Source organism: Ailuropoda melanoleuca, chromosome 8 (assembly GCF_002007445.2).
Source record: "Ailuropoda melanoleuca isolate Jingjing chromosome 8, ASM200744v2, whole genome shotgun sequence".
NCBI lineage: Eukaryota > Metazoa > Chordata > Mammalia > Carnivora > Ursidae > Ailuropoda > Ailuropoda melanoleuca.
In genome coordinates, this window is record NC_048225.1 from 56,154,882 (window position 1) to 56,175,735 (window position 20,854).

At 54.5% G+C, this 20,854-nt stretch overlaps 3 protein-coding genes across 17 annotated transcripts in view; 1 reads left to right on the forward strand and 2 right to left on the reverse strand.

The window, feature by feature from the left end:
• NUMA1 (nuclear mitotic apparatus protein 1) overlaps positions 1-6,050 on the forward strand; it is a 66,306-nt gene extending 60,256 nt beyond the window's left edge. For 8 of the 9 annotated variants that reach the window (XM_034666409.1, XM_034666408.1, XM_034666411.1 and 5 more), the window contains 9 exons: positions 9-227; positions 344-501; positions 1,642-1,888; positions 2,760-2,988; positions 3,619-3,788; positions 4,145-4,321; positions 4,539-4,655; positions 4,746-4,964; positions 5,317-6,050. In XM_034666409.1, the coding sequence (XP_034522300.1) occupies positions 9-227; positions 344-501; positions 1,642-1,888; positions 2,760-2,988; positions 3,619-3,788; positions 4,145-4,321; positions 4,539-4,655; positions 4,746-4,964; positions 5,317-5,328 (1,548 nt within the window). In that variant the 3' untranslated portion in view covers positions 5,329-6,050. The remainder of the gene's footprint in view (positions 1-8; positions 228-343; positions 502-1,641; positions 1,889-2,759; positions 2,989-3,618; positions 3,789-4,144; positions 4,322-4,538; positions 4,656-4,745; positions 4,965-5,316) is intronic. The other variant, XM_034666414.1, reaches the window with a different exon arrangement.
• Positions 6,051-6,341: 291 nt separating this feature from the next.
• IL18BP (interleukin 18 binding protein) lies at positions 6,342-10,538 on the reverse strand. Of its 4 annotated transcripts, none has more exons than XM_034666431.1 (7): positions 9,487-10,538; positions 8,784-8,821; positions 8,356-8,447; positions 7,826-8,017; positions 7,047-7,167; positions 6,817-6,964; positions 6,342-6,609 (listed from the first exon to the last, which is right to left on the reverse strand). In XM_034666431.1, the coding sequence occupies exons 3-7, from the start codon at positions 8,375-8,377 to the stop codon at positions 6,526-6,528; spliced, it is 567 nt and encodes a 188-aa protein (XP_034522322.1). In that variant the 5' UTR covers positions 8,378-8,447; positions 8,784-8,821; positions 9,487-10,538; the 3' UTR covers positions 6,342-6,525. The 4 variants fall into 4 exon arrangements, with proteins under 4 accessions (XP_034522322.1, XP_002928030.1, XP_034522321.1 ...); XM_002927984.4 differs by having other exon boundaries at positions 8,784-8,824; XM_034666430.1 differs by having other exon boundaries at positions 8,784-8,824; positions 9,084-10,538.
• Positions 10,539-10,693: 155 nt separating this feature from the next.
• Positions 10,694-20,854, reverse strand: part of RNF121 (ring finger protein 121) — an 80,473-nt gene continuing 70,312 nt past the window's right edge. For all 4 annotated transcript variants that reach the window (XM_034666420.1, XM_034666418.1, XM_034666419.1 and 1 more), the window contains 3 exons: positions 14,407-14,540; positions 13,668-13,769; positions 10,694-12,059 (listed from right to left, as the gene is read on the reverse strand). In XM_034666420.1, the coding sequence (XP_034522311.1) occupies positions 11,939-12,059; positions 13,668-13,769; positions 14,407-14,540 (357 nt within the window). In that variant the 3' untranslated portion in view covers positions 10,694-11,938. The remainder of the gene's footprint in view (positions 12,060-13,667; positions 13,770-14,406; positions 14,541-20,854) is intronic.

Sequence of the window (20,854 nt, forward strand, 5' to 3'; positions counted from 1 at the left end):
CCGTGTAGATGGAAAAGGCCAAGACCCACTATGATGCCAAGAAACAGCAGAACCAGGAGCTGCAGGAGCAGCTCCGGGGCCTAGAGCAGCTGCAGAAGGAAAACAAAGAGCTGCGGGCTGAAGCTGAGCGGCTGGGCCGGGAGCTGCAGCAGGCTGGCCTGAAGACCAAGGAGGCCGAGCAGACCTGCCGCCACCTCACCGCCCAGGTGCGCAGCCTGGAGGCACAGGTGAGTATCTGCTCGGACAGACTCCCTCACCCGTCGTGTTGGACCGCTGCGCCCCCTCTCCCAGGCTGCCTCTGCCTGAGGCTTGTCTTCACTCTCCCTGGCCCTCTCCTCCTCAGGTTGCCCATGCTGACCAGCAGCTTCGCGATCTGGGCAAGTTCCAGGTGGCGACTGATGCCCTGAAGAGCCGGGAGCCCCAGGCTAAGCCTCAGCTGGACTTGAGTATTGACAGCCTGGATTTGAGCTGCGAGGAGGGGACTCCCCTCACTATCACCAGGTGAGGAGGCACTCTGCCGCCCTCTTGTCCACTGAGTGCCTACTGTTTGTCAGGCTGTGTCCTGGCCACTGGGCCTAGTGTGATAAGGATGCGGTCCATCTGCCCTCTGGGAGCTTATTCGTAGAGTAAGGAAACTGGTCACAGGTGGTAGGCCACATGTTTGCATAGGGCACAATGGGAGTAAAAAGAAACGAGTGGTCAGAAGGGGCTTCCTGGAGGCTGTCACTTCTGCTCGGTGTCTGCAAAGGAGCTGAAGGTGCGTGTGCCCAGTGAACAGAGCGGAGCAGAGGGCAGAGGCCAAGAAAGAGCCTGGCTGGGCTGGCAAGTGAGGTGAGGAGGGCTGGCTGGGATCCCCATTGAAGTTTAGACTTGATCCTAAAAGCATCGAGGGACCTCGAAAGGGTCTGAAATGAGGGAGTATGTGGTCCAGTTTGCATTTTAGAAAGCTTGTTTTCATAGCCAGTAAAGAAGCTGAGACGTGTCAACACTGTTACAAAAACACCCAAAAAATATTAATGCGTTTATTTACCCCTCACAATCCTCTGAGGTGGGTTCTATGATTATCTCCTTTTCACAGATGAGACTGGGACATAGAGGGGTAGTCATCTGCCCAAGGTCCCTCAGTGGCAGAAGTGGGCTTGAGTCCCTGCTTGTCACTAGGCTGATGCCTCCCTTCAGGTGCCACTAAGTTTAGGTGAGAGGAGATGAGGCGGACCCGGCCAAGGAGATGCAAGCGTACTGGGGTGTGGTTAGCGAGCTGTTGGGTAGGGTTGTGCCCGTGTTCGTGGCTGGGGGTGCGCAGCGGGAGGCTGCTTCTGTTCCCTGAAGTAGGACATCCAGGAGGAACGGACGGATGGACTTAGTTTGGACATACTCACTGTGGAGCTGAGTGTCTGGGGGGGGATGTCTGGGACAGTGGCGTCCGGGAGTTGCCACTGTTAAGAACCTCAGAGAGCCACGGGAGTAGAGGGGCTCACCAGGGATGGAGAGTGGAATGAAGGGAGGGCCCAGGTTAAGGGCATTCCTGGGTGCCTCTCAAAAATTAGAGCGAGAATGGGGTGCTTGACCTGGTCTGCTTGTAGTAAATGTAAGAACCGGTCACTTTGGAGCATGGGGATGAACAAAATGCCTTTTCTACAGCAAGCTGCCTCGAACCCAGCCAGATGGCACCAGCATCCCTGGAGAGCCAGCCTCACCCATCTCCCAGCGACTGCCCCCCAAGGTAGAATCCCTGGAGTCTCTCTACTTCACCCCGATCCCTGCTCGGGGTCAGGCTCCACTGGAGAGCAGCCTGGACTCCCTGGGGGACGTCTTCCTGGATTCAGGCCGGAAGACCCGCTCCGCTCGTCGACGCACCACGCAGATCATCAACATCACCATGACCAAGGTCAGGCTGCTGGGCGTGCGGCTGCAGGCCAGTCAGGCTTACTTGCTCGTAAGGGCATCTTTCCCATCGGGTCCTAACAATAGCCTCCCAAGGCTGGCAGGGCTGACTGGTCCCTATCTTACAGAGGGGAAAGCTGAGGTCCCAAGAAACACAGGGACTTACCAGGCCTCTTTTCTAGAAAGGGGCAGGGCTGGAATTGGATGCCTGCTGGCTCTAAGGCCGGTTTCTTTCCATGGGTAGCACTGACCCTGTGCAGGCTGACGGGAGAGATTATGAAGAAGTTACAGCCCAGCTCTGGGCCTCCAGTACACCTCCTGGGTGGCTGAGATGCATTGTGGCCACCCAGAGGGCTGCCTGCCAGGCTTGGGACTCCGGCTGGCCCTTGTTTCCGTATCCTCAGGAGGCTGGGGAGTGGAGAGGTACCTTTGGTGCAGCAGAGGGTCCCTCTTTTGTGTGGGTTGCCCTCTGCTACCAAGAAGCTGGAGAACTAAAAGATGGGCAGGGCCGTGCTGAGCTCGGGTTGAGGGACAGTGGAGGCTGTGGGGTGAACCTGACTAGCCCAGGAGACGAGCATTCCAGCCCCCTGCCATCCGCTGGCTGTGACCTGTAGGCTGATCACTTTGTTACACCTTGATTCTAAAATGGTCTGATACACACTCTGCCTTCAAAGCGTTGTCCGTAGGCAGGAGAAAACGGGTACAGCCTCAGCTCCTCGTGCAGGATTCTCAGCAGCAAGGCCCGTTTCCTGCCGGTATGCAGCTAAGGATCCCCGCAAAGCAGGATAGGAACACAGGCATTTTAGGAAGGGGAACAGGAGGCTGCTTTATGGACTGTCAGGGCCCCACCCTACCAGATTCATTCTCTCTTCCAGAAGCTAGATGTGGAAGAGCCAGACAGCGCCAATTCATCCTTCTACAGCACACAGTCAGCCCCCGCCTCCCAGGCCGGCCCACGAGCCACCTCTTCTACGCAGTCTCTAGCCCGCCTGGGCTCTCCTGACGATGGCAACTCAGCTCTGCTCAGCCTGCCTGGCTACCGGCCCACCACTCGCAGCTCGGCTCGCCGCTCCCAGGCTGGGGTATCCAGTGGGGCTCCTCCAGGTGAGGGGACGACAGGGGCTTGAAACACACAGACATGAGATGGGAAACAGATCCTGGCACAGGAAAGGGGCCAACTTTTAAAACCCCAAGGCTGGTTACCTTCCAGCACCTCACCTGCCCCTCTTCCCTGCAGTCTCAGGGCCTTGCCTGTCCATCAGGCTGCTGTTCATCTCAGCCAGGGTGAATGGGCAGCATTCACATAAGGGGCCTGGGATTCTCAGACTAATAGTGACGGTCAGCACAGGTCCTTCATTATCCCATCTCAGGGGGGTAAGGGGTGCCAGAAGAGCCCTGCTGGGCCAGTGTTCTAGGATTCTTCTTGAAGGCTTTTGCCCTCCAGGACTCCCTAGGTATCAATTCCTGGTCCTGTTAGTTCCTCTAAGATGTCACAGCCTCTGCAGAGGCTCTCTTTTGACCTCCCCAGGGGAGAGCAGCGAGCCAGCCCCCAGGGTAGTAGTGGTCTGGGGACCCCGCTCCTGGATCTGTAGCACTGAGCAGGGCATGACTCTGAGGCCCTAAGCCTGAAGTGCACGGGACAGGGGGACAGGAGTGGTGGACGCAAAGGTTGGCAAGATGCCAGGACCAGGGGGTGACCCGCTGCTGCTGCCCTCACTTTTCTTGGCCTTCCAGCCCCACCCGCTCCCATCTCCCTGCCCCCCCCAGGAAGGAATAGCTTCTACATGGGCACTTGCCAGGATGAGCCCGAGCAGCTGGACGACTGGAACCGCATCGCAGAGTTGCAGCAGCGCAACCGGGTGTGCCCCCCACACCTGAAGACCTGCTACCCCCTGGAGTCCAGGGTGAGCTCGGGCCCCAGGCCGGCTCCCCTCCTCCTCCCTTGGCCTGCCACCCCAGTACTACCCACTGACCCAGAGTGCCCACAGTGCCCTCTGGCCTGCTGTGGAGGGCAACCATAAGCTTCCATGGACTGGCTGGCAGAGAAGGGTTTGGGGTGAGGTCACCATGGGTGGGCCTGAGTGTGTGGGGGAGGTCTGCTCCGGCCTCCTCCTGTGGCCAGCATGCAAGGCAACAGTAGAGAAGACAACGGCAAGGGAGGCCTTTGGCCCCAGGAAGGCCTGAGTTGCCCTCCATACCAGGCCAGTGAGGAGTTCTGGGGCAGTCCTGCCCCCCTGACCTCTCCTTCTGCTCCACCCAGCCTTCCCTGAGCCTGGCTACCATCACAGATGAGGAGATGAAAACCGGTGACCCCCGGGAGACCCTGCGCCGAGCCAGCATGCAGCCAGCCCAGATAGCCGAGGGCGCAGGCATCACCACCCGGCAGCAGCGCAAACGGGTCTCCTCAGAGCCCCATCAGGGCCCTGGTACCCCTGAGGTAGGAGGCTCTGGCTCCCTTTTTGTTCTGTCTAGCAGCCTGTCCAGATCTAGCTCAGCTTCCCAAGTTTGAAAAGTGGATTAAAGGGGAGCCTTCACTCTCCGAGGGCTTGATGCGGGGACTGTTGGGGGTGGGGGGATGGTGGTGTTGACTTACAAGGTCCACTTAGCTCTGAGACACACGTCTGGCTTTGGATGTGAACTTCTCTTCCCCATAGTCTAAGAAGGCCACCAGCTGTTTCCCACGCCCCATGACTCCCCGGGACCGACACGAAGGGCGCAAACAGAGCACTACGGAGGCCCAGAAGAAAGCCGCCGCTCCGGCTGCTAAACAGGTTAGTGGGAGGCTGGAGGAAGCCCCGGGAGGGGCCTTGGTGGCTGGGCGTGAGCGCAGCCCAGTTTGACAGCCCCTCCCTCCCTGACAGGCCGACCGCCGCCAGTCCATGGCTTTCAGCATCCTCAACACGCCCAAGAAGCTTGGGAACAGCCTGCTGCGGAGGGGAGCCTCAAAGAAAGCCCTGTCCAAGGCCTCCCCCACCACCCGTAGCGGGACCCGCCGCTCTCCGCGCATCGCCACTACCGCGGCCAGCGCTGCCACCGCCGCCCTCGCTGCCGCCACTGCCACCCCGCGGGCCAAGGGCAAGGTGGAGGCACTGACAGGGAACAGGGTGGCTGGACTCCTGGGAAAGTGGGTGGAAGTGGGGCACTCCCCTAGGCCACCCTTCGGGGGGCTTCCAAGGCAGGGCCCAGCCAGGCCGCTGGAGGTGGGCTAAGCGTGGGCGCTCCTGGTCTTGGGTACCTGCTCATGGAGGAGAGGAGACCCAGGGCTGCTTTGGCACAGCCGGCAGCTGGAACCGGAAGGCACACGTCCAGGTCACACCCGAGGAAGGCATCCTAGTTAGGGGGATTTGGGAGCCAAAAGAAGCCTCGTTGAGCCATCTGGTACAGGCTGCCATCACAAGTCTCCAGCCACGTGACTCTGTTTCTCTCTTTCAGGCAAAGCACTAAAGGGCCAGGACCAGTGAGAGGCCCCACCTTGTGTCCTCAACGCCGACCTCGCCTGGTCCTTTTCCTTCTGTCCCTTTCAGTGCCTTCTCTCAGCTCCCAGGCCAACAGTGGCCAGACCCCTAGAGACAGTGATACCTGCCCACACCCCGGCCTGGTACCTGGATCTTCACTGGAGCCTTCGCTAGGTGAATGGATGTGTCCTCAGAGTTGGCCCCGGAGGCCTGGAGAGTCTGGGTCTTCTCCCAACCTTGCCTCATGTTTTCTTAGAGTAAAATCACTTCTCCATCACAACCAGACTTGAGGCTGGCTTTGAGTGGCTGGGCCCAAGGGCTGAGTCAGTCCTCCTCAGCCTCCGGATCCGGAAGGGACCATTGGAGGAGCAGGCCCCAGTCCCTGCTGCTCCTGGTGGCTGGGCCCACCAGGGCCCTTCGCTTTTGAAGTCCAGGACTGGGCACTGACCTAGTGGGTGCACCCAGAGGTGCTCTCATCCACCCAAGGGCTCGGATGCCCAGAAGATGCTCTTTTCCAGAACAGATAGGCCCCATGCCTGGGTGTGGCAGCGGGGGGGTGGGGGTGGGGCAGCCTTCAGCTGCAGCTCATCCCCCACCTTCCCCAGACCAGACTGGGGTGGGATTTGGAGTGATGGGAAGGTTTTTAAGGGCCAGGGATGGATCTTTTCTAAATGTTATTACTTGTAAATAAAGTCTATTTTTCTCCCTTAAGTGCTGAGCTATCTTGATCGGTGTGGGAAGAGGGAAATTTAGGCTCTCTAGAGCACATCTCTGTCCCTGCCAAGTCTTCCCAACTACCTACCTTCTCTCCAGGCTCTTCTCCTGGCCTTTCTGGGGCCATAGGATCTTCCTACACTTGTTCTCTTTTGAGGGCCAGTGTCCCCTGGTTTTGCCTTTAGACTCTGAGCGACAGTCCCTCTCTTCCCACACTCCCTCCTAGGATGAGCCAAGTTCTGTAAGTAAGTGGAATGATGGCTTAAATGACAGAGATGTCTTCACTCCTCCATTGAAAAACCATTTATGCATGCCCACCACGGGCCCTGCCGGGTGTGACAAAGACACCACTGTGGGTCAGAAGCAGCAGTTACCCCATCCCTTCCCTGGGACAGTCCATCAGAGGGAGGCCTGAGCTGCAAGAGCGTGCAGACCTCAGTGAAGAGGTGATGACTCAACCAGGCTTTGGAGTTCACCTGTCGCGGTGACGAGGCAGAGGGGACCTGCTGGAGGGCGGGGCTTCTTGAGTGGAAGGCAGGACGGTCTTCGGCCCAGCCTGGGGAAGCAAAGGCAGACAAGGCTCAGGCCCAAGGGTGGGGGACATATCTCTTGTCACCTTCCTCTACGCCATGCCTCCCTTGCTCGAATCCTAAGTTCCACTTGGGGGCACGGTGGACATTAGCTGGAGGCCACTCTGGGCCAACCCCCACCCTGCCCCGTACTGCTCCTCCTGTCCGTGGAAACCTCCCCTCAGCATTCTCACCCAGAGCTGGGCCAGGACAACATGATGCTGGGCGGTCTGCTCAGGATCAGCAAAGATGCATGAGAAGTTGGTGTTGCGCAGGGTGGGGCTCAGCTCCTCTAGCACCAGGGCCCTCCGCAGATGGGTGCGTGCACCCCGGTACTCCCTGCTGAAGCAGAGGACGGAAGGCCATGAGAGGACCGCAGGAGAACCCCCCCCGCCCCCGCTGGCCTCACCACTGCACCCCTCACCTGGTGCTGCCCTCTCTCAGCCGACCTGGCAGGTGCTCGATGAAGGAGCCGTTGCCCAGCCAGTAGAGGATGCTGAAGGGGAAGCGGCTGCAGGCGGTACAGGACAAGGTCAGCGTTCCATCTAGGGACACGTGCGACTGTTAGCTCTTCCGCAGAGCACACCCTCCCCTCTGCTGTGCTGCCTGCCTCCCAGGCTCCGCAGTTCAGGAGCCCGGATGGCTGCTGTGACCACTACCCAGGTGGGTAGTTAATGGGGAAGTGTGGTTGTCTACAGGGAGGCCCAGGGCTGAACAAGAGGAATCTGGGGACGAGCCCTTTGTTCAGGTGAGGACTCCTGAGCCTGCTTCTTCAGGATGACCTTTTCTAGTGCTTGGCCCTGGTGGCTCTAGGAGCCCTGGCCAAGGAGGCAACAGCAAGAGGCCACTGTTCCTCCGAGGTGGCCAAAGAGGGAGGGGGCTGGGGGAAGGGGAGCAGACTGGGCCTTGGGGCATATTCCAGTCAAGGCTCTGGGAGTCCTGACCACCCTGACGTCTGACTCCTCTCCCTCCCACTGGATAGGGAGCATCTCGGGAGCTGGGCCCTGCACCCACACGCATGGTGCTGGGTGGGAGGGAATGTGCCAAACGCTCTGGCAAGCTGGCCCGGGTGGTGGGGCTACACAGCAAAAGGTGGGGGTAGGGGGCAGCTCAGGAGTCAACCCCACCCTTGGACCCTCTGTGCCCACAACCCACCCCCCGACCACTGTGTCCTTTTGGGCTCCCATCAGAATTGCTCCTTACTCAGTGGTCCTTGCACTTCCGGCCAGGTCACCTCCAATGCTGGGCACCACATAGTTACTGGGAGCCGAGAGGGGCAGGGGTCCTTCGTGATCCCAGCTGAGGCAGCAGCAGTGGCCTGAGGTATCGGTGTGGCTCCAGCCAGGTGACAGAACATGTGGGCACACAAAAGCAGAACCCGCAAAGGGCTGCGATCTGAGGGCAGGACGGTCACAGAGGTCAACTGCTGTCTGAGCCAGGAATGCTCAACATCCTGGCCTGGACGCAAGTCTGGCCCAGACATTCCTGGGCTCTCCCCAGCAAGTCGGAGGAGCAGAAGGGCTCCTCAGGCCCCACCCACATCTTGGCCCTTTTTGGATGGAGCACAGGGAGACTCTGGACCGGACCCAGAACCACAGCACCTGGACAGAGGCTGAAAGCCACAGCACAACAGCAGAGTGGAGATGCCCCGGTGGGTAAGGCTCAGGGCGCCCGCACGGCTCCCTTCTGTTCTCAGACCGCACCCGTCCGCCCATGCCAGCCCCGGGTCCCACCTGGTGTCCAGTTCTGTCTCATGGTCTTGACGGATGTGTCAGGAGCTGGCGTGCCCGGTTCTATTTATCTGTAACAACTTCCTCTCTGGGGGCTGGCGGGGGAGGAGAATGCGAATAAGTTACTTCTCTCTCAAAATTCTCAGTGGCTGGACCCCAGCCATTCCTATGGGCCTGTCCTTTTGTGGGCTCCACAGCCCTCCCGTGGTCTGAACTCTGACTGGGCTGCCAGGCACTGCCATTCAGTTACTCCAGGCGTCCAGCAGAGGCTGGGGCTCTTCAGCACTTAGCAGCAACGCTGAAGACCATCTAGTGACAGTCTTGCCCACCCTAGCTCTTAGTGCCGTTAACATGATGCTGACTGTGAGTCCACCCGAACCCCTTTATTACAGAGATGGAGAAACGGACCCACAGAGGGGCCAGGGACTTACCCCGTCACAGAGAAGCAAAGCCCTCTTCGCTGGAGCAGCTTCTGGGAAGGGCAAGATTAGTAAAGTCCTTCTGGGAAAGCACTGTCCCTCTCCCCTCTATTTCACTTTCACTTTTTTTTGTAGCCAGGGAATCAGCAAGCATGAGTTACTAGAGGTTACACAAGCATGACGCCAGCCTGTGCACTGCATCATCCCTGCAGCCGGAATTCATGCTGGCTTGGAGTCTTCCTGCTAACTCCCAGGTTCCCCTACTCTCCAGATGGTATCGGACTGGGTCTTTGGTGCCCCACTCAGCCTTACCCTCCCAGAGGCACAGATGGTATGAATTCATGAGTCTCTCGCGGGTGGATTCCGTCCCAGCCAAGAGTCGGGACCTCGGCATCCAACTTTGCTTTTCAGAACCAGCCCTCACGTCTATGTGAGCAGGCCTTGTGTTTCTTCTTTCACATTCACACCGCTATTCAAGGGGTCAACTCTCCTAGGCACTGGGGACCCCAAGTTGGATCACTTTGACCATTTCAGGCTCAATATCACACCAGCCTGTCATCCTGGCCTTTCTCAGGCTCTCCATTCCCTCCAACCACCAACCCCCTCCACCATCCCCCGCTCCCCCCCAACCATAAAGCCTTCTTGCTTCTCTCCCCCAGCCCCTTGGCCAGAACTACAGGTTGAGGTCCACTAGGAAGTCTAGATTTCTCCCTACCTGGCTCTCGAGAAGCCCCGAAGAGCCCTCTTTCAGAATCCCCCCTTCTTGAAGCTCCACTCAGTCCAGCCGTGTCCGGCCCCGCGTGAGCCATGCCGTGGGAACTGTGCTGACAGCATTCTTTGGCCTTGTGTGCAGGAACCTCTCAGAGCCAGGCTGAGGACCTGGAACACGAGCCGGAGCGCTGACCCTAAAAGGAGGGGAGGGCACTTCCCGGGGAAGAGGGGGAACAAGCGGCCTAGTGCTGGCTCCAGCAACAACAGAGCTATATAAATGCACCAGCCTGGTGGCTGACGGGACAAATGGAGCCGGGACTGGGGCTGTGGCAGGGCCAGGACTCGGGTGAGGCGTGGGAGGTACTGGGGATGAAAGCTGGAGGAGTTACTCATGATCGGGGTCATGCCAGTGTCTGTGGAGGCAGAAAGGCAGGGACTGGTGACCCAGTCCACACACACATCAAGCATGAAGGACAAGATCCACGTGTCCGAGGTTTGTGGTCTGTGATCAGGGGGATGGGATGCTGGGGACAGAGCCAGGGAAGCCAGGAGATGGAACTAGGTTTGCAGGATGCATCACAAAACTCCTCCCCGGGAGCGCCAGTATCTCCAGCTGTTAGGTCAGGAGGCAAGGCTGCTTGGGGCTTCTGAGACACAGTCTTTTGGGGATGGGATTGGGGGATGGGAGGGCAAGGAGACAGGACTCTACCTTAAAGTGGAACCAAGACAAGAGTTGGGCCGCTGGGAGGACATGGGACTCAGGCTTGCTGAAGTATGAAAAGAGAGCCTTGGACAGTCTGGTCTTGGCTTCTCACATGAGCCTGATGCGTAGGGGGGACAAGAGGGAAAGGATGATCCCTGGACCCTTCAACTGGTCCCCATACCACTCTCTGAGGATGGGCCCACTGACATGAGCAGTGGGGGACCATGGGAAGCCACAGCTGGGTGAGAAGCCGAAGTTGAGAGTGGCCCATGAGAAGGGGTGTTGGTAGCAGGCAGGGCACTGACCTCACCTCAGGTAGTGAGGAGAGAGTCACCCAGTGATGCTCCAGGGCCCTTCTGCCACAGGACAGAAGTCTGGCATCCCACCATTCCCACGGATAAGGGGTGGGGTCAACCACCCGTAGGATCCAGCTTTCAAATGGGAACAGCAAAAGGCAGCAAAGGCAAGCATTCCCAGGGACCCCGGGAAGAATAAAGCAAGATGGATGTTCAGCTTTCTGACCCAGCTCATGGAGCTTTATTCAGAATGGAGTGACAAGATCCTGCTTGGCTCCTGCTGCGCTTGAAGGGGCAGGCCCAGGTGAGCCACATGCCCTAGGAACCCAGTGCTCAAGGCCCATGTTTGCCCTCCCACTTCCTTCAAAACTCCTAGGGCCAGAGCTGGGGCCTACCTGGAACCTCTTTTGAGAACCCATACTTGCCTAGGCCTTGCCTTCTTCTCTTCCCACCCACCACCACTCCTGTTGCCAGGCCCAGGCAGGACCCATGAACGTGGAAGTTGACAGGGATATTCCCTGGGCTGGGAATCCCCTGGCAGCTTCAAGGGAACACTGTCTGACGACAAGCAGAAGTCCTATCTGTCATAGTTCTACTGCCACGCATGAACAGACACACACGCACACTCTCACGCAGGCTTTCCGGGAAGGAAGTGATGTGGCAGAGTGGTCTTTGGCGCCTGTCACCACTTCCGGGCTGCAGGGTCAGATTGCACAAGAGGCCTTCAATCACCGCTGCCAACTAGAGTCCCCACGACCCAACTACACACACACAGACTCTGTTCTTGGCGGGGGGCAGGTTACCCAAGCTGCTGCTGTTTCTGGTTGGCCCCAAAAAAATCCTTAGTGAACTGTGAGGTCCCAGGGCTTCCCTCCCTGGAAGTCAGGACAAGGTCCCACTTGCCCCAACCAGTCTATGGGTCCTGGACAAGGGAAGACAGAGTTGGACACAACACTGATTGCGGGGCCCAGAGAGGGAGGAAGGAAGACATCTCACCCCTCCCTCAGTGTGCATCGTGGTACCAGGTGGAGCCCATGAGCTCTCCCGCACTGAGTGAACCAGCTGGAGCCCCACAGAGGGAAGGGAGGGCAGGGGGTGTGGGCTGAAGCTCTCCGCCAGAGATGAGAAGGCTCCTTTAAACCAAAAATGTTGTGGCTCTGCTCCCGCCCTGCTCAAGCGAGGAGGGTGAGGCCTGGAGGATTTGGGGCAATTCCTATGCTCCACAATAAAAAAGGTTTTTTAAATATATTCATCAAAATAGTTTTCTTTTAAAAAGCCCCCACTGCTGACAGCCCCATTGGCTGGCTCTCCATCATCTCCCTCCCCAGTCCGGGCACCGCCGGAGGGGTCCTGAGTGGCCCAAGTGCCCCTTTTGAGTCTTTCCCACCCAGAAAGTCTTGGAGGGCAGGGAGGAGAGCGCCCTGAGGTCCATGGCGGGCAGATACTCTTCGTCCTAACTATTCCAGGCCTAAGACGTAGTTGATGCCTTGCACCAGGCCAATGATGACAGGCTGCCACGCTACCAAGTATCGAAGCCAATCCAGCAGTTGCCCATACATGACGTGAGGCCTCTCCCAGCTGTCAGTGCGTTAAAGAGGCTATGTGTCAGAGCTGCTAGGGCTGGCCTAGGGGATGGGTGAGAGGGTCTGCCTACACTTTCAGCTGCTCCACAGAAATCAGCTGCCTACAAGGAGTGGAAGCCCCCACCAGCCTCTCCATCTGAGAAAGAAGGGCATAACCCAGAGACTGGGAAGCAGTGGAGAGGGGACCAGTGCAGAAGACAGGACAGACATGGGAGAAGGGTGGAGAGGTGAAACTAAGCTGTCTGAGACCACCATGCGGAGAGGGCCTCCCATAACACCTTCTCGAATAGGGCCCGTTGGTGTGAGAGCACACGGTCTGAGACTGCTGTAAATCCGTCTGTGCCAAGGGCTGCAGGGAGGTGGGCAGGGGGATGAGGTCACCTCAAAGGTTCTTGTAATGTCCCAAATGGAAGGTCTGCTAGGTCAAGGAAGGGGCTGAATCTAGGGACCGAGGCAGAAGGGAACAGGGAGCAAGAGGCTAGTCACAGGGGATAACCCCAGGCAGAGGCTCTAAGGAATCCCCATCCACCACTAAACACCAGGCCCTACGGAGGCCGAGCAGCCCCAGAGAGGAGTTCCCTTCCTATCACTTAAGAGCTAAATGCTGGGCAAGACACTTAGAGAGGGAGTCTGGGAATCCAGCTCTGGGGAAAGCACAGATTAAACCTCATGACACTGTGGGGGAACCCCTCCAAAAGCATCAGAAAGAGCAGCCTGGCCCAATCCTCGAGAACTGCGGGGAAGCCCCAACCCTCAGCCTCACCGTGGAGTTACTTAACCATTCTTGAACTAGACCCTAGAAGAACCAAGCAAGGAACTTTCAGGGGACAGGCCAGAGCCTCTGGTTCGGGGGCTGTGGGAATCTGCTGGGAATGCAGTGGCCCCCACCCAGCCCAGCTAGTGTCCAGGGGATAGGAAACCCTGGCACACAGGGCAGCCGGGAAAGGGGAGGGGAGAGAGCTGGGCCCCTGGGTCCCAGGGAAAGTGAAGGGGGGGACCAGAGCAGTGGCTGGGCAACTTCCAACAGACAGGTGGTGAGGAGGTGAGGAGGGCAGAGTGGGGAGGGTTGGCAGGGTACAGAGTAGCTTGGAAAAGCAGCGGTCCCGTGTTGAAAGGGGATGGAACAGGGAGTCCCTCAGCCACCCTGGCACCTTGCAGGCTCCCCACAGGCACAGAGCTGGTCTCCAGCCCCACATGTCACAGGTAAGGCACCACTCGTTAGTGATGTAACCTTGAATAGGTTTTTCAACCTCTGAATCATTTCATTTGTGAAATGAGGATAATATCACCGAGGTCACTGAGTTGCTAGAGAATCAAACGAGATAACATGGGCGGAGCACCTAACACAGTGCCAGGCGCAGAGTAAGCGAACAGTAAACAGGCTGCTACTGCTACCAATTTACCCTTGAGGTATCTAGAACTAGGATGAGACTCTGAGCTGTTAGTCCTGCCCCGTGTCCCACCCGCAACTTCCCTCCATCACAAGCCAAACGGAACGGTGGGTCTGTACCAGGGTGGGGGGAGAAGGGCCCTGGGAAGACCCAAATGCAGAGTGACACCGGCCGGGACTTTCTTCCCGCTGCCCACTCCAAACAAAGGATACGGGTTGCTGAACATCCTCTTGAGGTCTACCTTCTCTTTGCAGTAGGGACACGTCTGCTTCTTTCCTACGATGCACCAGCCGCGGATGCAGAACTCGTGGAATCTGAGCACCACTGGTCAAGGGAAATGGTGGGCAGCCGGGATGGCACTGAGCCCCATGCCATCATCGAGGTGCCTGCGCACTAGCTCTAGAGAAAGGTTCGAATCCTGGCTTCCCCTCTTTACAGCTGTATAATCTTGGGCACAGCCCTTCTCTCTGACCCTGCTTCCTCCCATGTGAAGTGAGGATAATGATCTCCAGCTTACGGGGTGGTTTCGGGGTGAAACAGAGATAATACATGGCACAGAACGAGAGCCGAGCAAGCACATGACAAACACTGGAAACGTTATTCAGGAGGACTGGCTTCGGAAGGCATCCGGCTCGAGGATGCTCCTCCTGGTAAGTGAGCCAGCCTCGGGGCAGTGCATGCAGCTTCAGGCTCCTTTCTGACCCAGCCAGGCTATCAACTGTTTATGTGAGAGTGGCTCCCAGCTGCGGGAAAGAGGGAGGGAGACCGGTTTTCACTCTTGGGTGTCAGCTTCTCTGGCAGAGAGCATCACCCAAATGTCTGCCCTCTCGGGACTCTCCCGCACTTAAAGGTCTAGACGGTATGCCAGGGTCACGGCCGTCCCCTCCCCTCCCTGACCAGAATGCACATGTGGCAGGAGAGATGAGGCCCAGGGGGCTCCAGGCAGGATACACGTGATTGCAAGACAGCCTATATGTGTTCTCGATGATGCCCTCCTCGCTGACATCCACAAAGATCCGCTGCCCACACACGGCACACACACTGTCGGAGAGGTGTTTGGTCGGCATGCCCGACTCGCTGTAGAACTGAGAGAGAGGAACAGGAGCAAACAACGGGAAAGGCGTGAGAACCAGCCCAAGCAGGACAGAGGCCTTAGGTCTTCTGAAGAGGAGGCAAAGAGGGAGGGGGAGGCCCCACAGCTAGAAAACATCTTTTATATGCCAGATCGACCTCATCTTTGCTGGGTGGATGGGGAGAAAAGGACAGACCAGAGCTGGGTTGGCAAGTCAGATCTAACAGAACCGGAGCACTGGGCTGGTCAGCATCAGGGACAAGGAGATCGGGAGGTAGAAGGACTCAGGGCTGGTGATCGGGCGCTGCCAGACTGCGCTTCCATCGGAGATGGACAACATTTCTAAAATTCAGAACAGTCCGATATCCAGTGCCATGGGGGTTTGGTGACAAGGGCATTCCCGAACACTTGTGGCAGCAGCAAAAGAGGTTCAATCCTTCCGGATCGCATCTGGCACGCCGTCTCAAACTGCCACGCCCTCTAACTGTTCATTAATGTCACTCCAAGTAATTAAAGAAGTAAAAATATCAAAAAAGCTTCATGTATACAGATATTCATTTAAGCATTATTTATAATTAAAGAAGTAAAGAGTTTAGCAATTCCTCAAAAAGTTAAACAGAATTACCATATGACACATCAACTCCATACTTACGTATATACGCTCCCCCATGAAAGCGAAGACTAAACACGCAAGTAAGCCAATACTCAGGGCGGCATTATTCACAACATCCAAATGGTGGAAATAACCCGAGTGTCCATCAAAAGATAAGCAGATCAAAATAAACATGGTATATCCACACAATGGAATGTTATTTGGTCATAAAAATCATGAAGTTCTGATACATGCTACAATGCATGAACCTTGGAAAGAGTAGGCTAAGTGAAATGCCCAACACCAAAGGACAAATATTATATCCCATTTAATATGATAAAATACCTAGAATAGGCAAATTCACAGAGACAAAAAGTAGGTAAGAGGAGGCCGGGGGCTGAGGGAAGGGAATGGGACTCACTGCTTAGTGGGCACAGAGCTTCTGCTCAGGGTGATGAAAAACTTTGGCAATACTGGTGAGCTGCACAACATTGTGAATGTAACTAATGCACTGAACTGTACTTTTAAAAATGGCTAAAATGGTGAATTTTAAGGTATATAATAGAAAAACCATAAAATAATACAAACAAGCGAAGAAACGGAAATAATCACGCATGACCCAGAATAGGAGAATGCCCAAATAAATCTGGTACACACTCAAGGGACTTAACAGGCAGCGAGGCAACTGAAGCCTGAGATGTAACAGTAAGTGTCCGAGAGCAGGTACAGTTTAAAACTGGAGGCACAACATGCCTGGTGTCAAATGTAAAGGCAAGCCCAAACCTATACAAAGACAAAAAGATCAGAAGGAAATAGATCAGAATGTTCACACCAGGATGTTTTGGTAGTAGGATCATAAGAGATGTTTTTCTTTTGCCTACTTTTCTGTACTCAAATTTTCCTTAATGAATATATATTACTTTTAGATTAAAAATGATTTATTACCACAGTTAATTACAACAAATAAGCAATTCCATGCTCCAAAAAGAAATTCCAAGTTTGCATAATTTCCCTGTGGTTTATTGTAACATAACTAAATAGCATCTTCCCCCTATCCCAAGGAGAAAAGAGTTGAAATTTATTTGTTGGCATTTTCTAAGACCTTTTTTTTTCTTTACTTTGCCTTAAAAACTGTGGTAAAAAACACATAATACAGAATATGCATCTTAACTACTTCTAAATGTATGGTTCACTAGTGCTCAGTATATTCACACTGTTATGCAGCTAACCTCCAGAACTTTTAAACACTCTGCGAGACTTACAATGGACTGTGAAAAAGCCTTCTGCATTTGCTATCACAATCTCATCTGGACCCATCAGGAAGATTTACTGCATCTAGCCTTTTTGTATTTCCTTAAACTTGAGCTTCCTCTCTTTTTCTTCTGTTTCCAAACACCTGTATTCTGAAAAAGCCAAAGCCCTGAGGCTCGTGAGAGAGGAGAGGGCACCCAGATGCCGGGACAGGGACTATGAGAGGGCGACAGCAGGGGCCTGCCAGAACTTCCGCCCAACGTGGAGGCTTCCCTTCCTCCGAGGTGCCCATCTGAGGACTAGCCTCTCAGCCATCAGAACTGCTACCGGATCCCAAAAGTCCTCAAGGGTAGAAGGCAGAGATGCCCCACTGCCCCGAGAACCCACGATACAGAGCTTCCTGCCTTCAGGTGCACCTCGCTCTCCGGTAAACCCATCTGAAACAGCTCAAGGCGAGCTCGAGTATTACCACAGAACACCAGGGCAGCCCTCACGCCGGGGAAACCAAAGCCCAAAAGAGGAAAGAGAAAAGAGGGGACCTGAACCCAGACCCTCTGCCTCCTACCCAAATTCTATCCAAGGTGTCCCATAACATCTGCTGAACGTTAGCTGTAGAATAATCAGATACTCAGCTCACTGAGAGCCAGTTACCTGAAGGATTCCAGTTTGTTTATCAAGAGTACAAAAGGCAGTGGAAAAGGATAAGCTAAGTCAGGGGGCAGGGCCAAACCTGTGGGAGTCCATTAACTGTACCACTCTCAGAAGCTGGAATCTCAGAATGTTAGTATTGGAGGGGGACCTCTGAGAAACACTTCCCCAGCGCTTGACAGGCATATGGCTCTGAAACGTGTTCTGGCTAAACAGAGAGACGAGACCAAGAGGTCTGGGTCCAGCTCGGCCCTGGATCCTTGTACAGTCACATAGCACAGATACATGGCCACTCACTCTGGCCCACGGCATTGGCAATACAAGAAACAGGAACATTCTGACTCAGGAGATGTGTTAGAGCTCTGAGGAAGAGCTTAACCTCAAATCACCCCAGAGTTCTGCCCTCAGGACACAGGGGCAAAGGATGCAGGATCAAAGGGAACTTGGATGAGGTGAAGACAGGAGGAGGGATGTCCAGGAAAGCATCTGTTAGGCTCCTACTTTCTGGAGTTCTCCCCACAATGCTAATGTGGCAACAGGCAGGATCAAATCCCACAGTGTTTCAACAAAGTCATCAGGTAGACTGTCAAACCAAGAAGGGCCAGCACTCCCAGGGCTCACAGAAATCACACAGAAGACTGTATCAGGAGGCCCCGAGCCTGGGCTGCGTGAGATACAGGGAGGCAGGTTTCAGTTTAACCTCAAGAGCAGGACCCCTCTATAGAATGAGCTCAAGGGGGACCCGTGGCACATCAGAAGCAGACACACCTAACTCCAGTCTTCTGTCACTTACTATCTTGAGCTTGAGCAAGCCACCCAAACCATTTCTTCCTTCCATCAAAATATACCGGGAGCCTACTAAAGTACTAGGCACTGGACTAGGTCCTTGGGATATAATGCTGGAACAGAGACCTGGCTTCCCTCCTCATGGAACCACAACTACGAGAGAATGACATTAAAAAAAATAAATACTTACAGAAAGAACTAATTATTAAAAAGGCTAAAATAAGAATTATTTCAAAGGCAGTAAAGGGCGAAGAAAGGGGTTTCTAACTAAGCCTAGGTCACGTGAGGAGGCTTCTTTGAGGGAGTGACAGTTGAGGCTGAGAGGTAAAGGGCAGCGGGAGTTAGGCAGAAGACAGAAGAGGCCCTGAGGCAGAAAGGAGCCTGGTGTGCTTGAGAAATTGAAAGGAAGCTTAGCTAAGGGACAATGACAATTCTTTAAAAGCAAGAGATGCTGGAGACCTGGGCCAGGGTGATGGTCTGGGCTAAGTTAATGGCAGTAAAAATCGAGAGAAGTGCACAGACTGGTGACGCTAAATAGAGAGCTGAAGACTAAAGGTCTGGTGCTAAGAAAAGTTCTGGATTAGAGGTCCCGGAAGCCATAGAAAAGGAAAAGGGAAATGCCTAGGTGAAGTACAGAGAAGATGCCTTCGGGATGCACTCAGAGTAACAGTACCGTTGAAGGAGAGGATAAGTCAGCAGAAGCGACAGAAGGAAAAACAGGACAGGGAAACATCACAGAAGCCAATGATGACTGCTGAGGCCAGAATTAGTCACACAGAGTCACTAGTGACTTGAGTAAAAGCCATTTCAGAAGGAGGGTGTGAGCCAAGCCAGATTAGAACAGGCAAAGGAGTATGCAGAAGGTAATCAAAAGGGGACAGGAGCTTTCTCTAAGTTTAGCCGTGAAGGACAGGAAATGGGTCACTTGCTAGAGGAGAAAGTGGGTCAAAGAAAGGATGTTTTGGAAAAAGAATGCTGAAAAGGTTAACGCGAAGAGCCCGACAGAGAGGGAGAAGTTGAAGTCACAGATGAGAAAGGGAATTCCACAGCATAATGGGTCCCGGAGAAGGAAAGAGGGTATGGAATCCACAGTGCAGGCAGGGCTGGCTTGTGATGGAAGAAAGGACAGTCTCCACTAACTGGAGGAAAGAAGATGGGAAATATGTGAGTAGAAAATCCCAGCACGGGAGCCTGCATGTAGCAGGGGCTCAGGAAATAAACAGGAGTTGCATCCCACACCGCAACACAGAATGTGCGTGCCAGGAAAGCCCTGCGAGCTCCCCCGGTCGGCCCCCCTCTCGTGACTGGTGAGGACACAGGAGGAGGAGGAGAGACTCGCCAGAAGTCAGAGAGAGCTGGTACCTGGCCAGTTCAAGCAGAGGATTTCAGAAATAACTTGTTGAAAACAGGAATAAAATACCCACTTCTGAGGGTTACAGCAGACAAGATTCCATGTCGCGGAGTGGCCTGAGATGACTTCAGACAACAGATGGCAGCCACGAGAGAACTGGCATCAGCTTGGGATTTAGGATGTGTCTGTTCTGCGTCCTGCTCTGTGTGCTGGGTATGATGAAGACACAAAAAAATCCTACAGGCTCTCTGTGCTCCAGGTGATGACAGATATAAAATATGTAGCTTTCTGGTACAGCAGTACGGTACGGAAGGTACGCTTGACAAATGTGAGCTACCATCGTCATCCTCCACTAAGTGCCATGGGCCAGGCTACCCTGCAGAGTGCTTTCCCTTATGCGCTTGTTCCTTTCAACACTTTATGTCTGGTAATATTATTACAGCTGAGAAAACAAGATCAGAGAGGTAAAGTAAATTGCTCATGAGTACACAGCTAATTAAAAGTTGTTAGAATTTGAAACCAGGTCCTTCTGACTCTAACCCCCTAGCTCTTCCCACTACTTCAGAACAGATGAATCGGCAACTAGTCCTGTCCTGATGTTATCTGGGGCACAGGAACTTCCTTAGAAGAAAGAAAAGTGTGAGGCAGGACACACGGCCCAACAGAGCAGAAACAATGTGCCACTACCCTGCCGGCCCAACAGCTCTCTCTGAGGGGGCAGCCCCAGAAAACAGGCTTATTTTGCAATCCTCTGTCTTCCACCCCCACTCCAACATGACTTTTGGGAGTGAATGGAAACTATAATGACTGGCTGTCACAAGCTTATGACCTCACAGTTACCAGCTGGAAGAAAACAAAAACCATTCAAGGTTCCCTTGACTCAAGAAAAGTTACTTTAGTTCATATTACAATTTCTCCCGGTGAGGCAAAACAGCTGTCGCATAGAATAAACAGAGTAGTCGAAAAATGAAAAGGAACCGAGAATGTGTGTTAATATAATTGTAATCCTCATCGTTTCATGTTTAGGAGCCCTGAAATTAATTAACCACAGATCTTAGTAGGTCAAACCACTCTTGGAAGGGGAGGAAGAGATGAATCAGACCTACTTCCCCACCTGGTAGGTGAACAGCTCCAAAATCAACTATAACTCTCTGGGATCGGAGCTATGATCACAGAATGTACAAAAGACTGAAAAACACCTAGGACTAAAAATGTGGCATATACACACAATGGAATTCTTTTTTCTTTTCTTTTTTTTTTAAAGATTTTATTTTTATTTATGTGTGACAGAGACAGCCAGCGAGAGAGGGAACACAGCAGGGGGAGTGGGAGAGGAAGAAGCAGGCTCATAGCAGAGGAGCCCGATGTGGGGCTCGATCCCACAACGCCGGGATCACGCCCTGAGCCGAAGGCAGACGCTTAACGACTGCACTACGCAGGCGCCCCTGGAATTCTTTTTTCTAAGAGGCTGCTCACACACACAGACACACATGCACAAAGAGATTATTTATTTAGCAACCCCCCCGCTTTTGAAGTATGTTCCACGCCTAGAGTGGAGCCTAACACAGAGCTTGAACTCATGACCCTGAGATCAAGACCCAAGCAGAGGGGCGCCTGGGTGGCACAGCGGTTAAGCGTCTGCCTTCGGCTCAGGGCGTGATCCCGGCGTTATGGGATCGAGCCCCACATCAGGCTCCTC

Coding starts and splice junctions, on each gene's coding strand:
- IL18BP (XM_034666431.1), bottom strand. CDS start 8,377: ATGAGACAGAACTGGACACCAG. Junction 8,018..8,355: donor GAGACAGAACTGGACACCAG/GTGGGACCCGGG, acceptor TCCTGCCCTCAG/ATCGCAGCCCTTTGCGGGTT. Junction 6,610..6,816: donor TTGTCCTGGCCCAGCTCTGG/GTGAGAATGCTG, acceptor TTGCTTCCCCAG/GCTGGGCCGAAGACCGTCCT.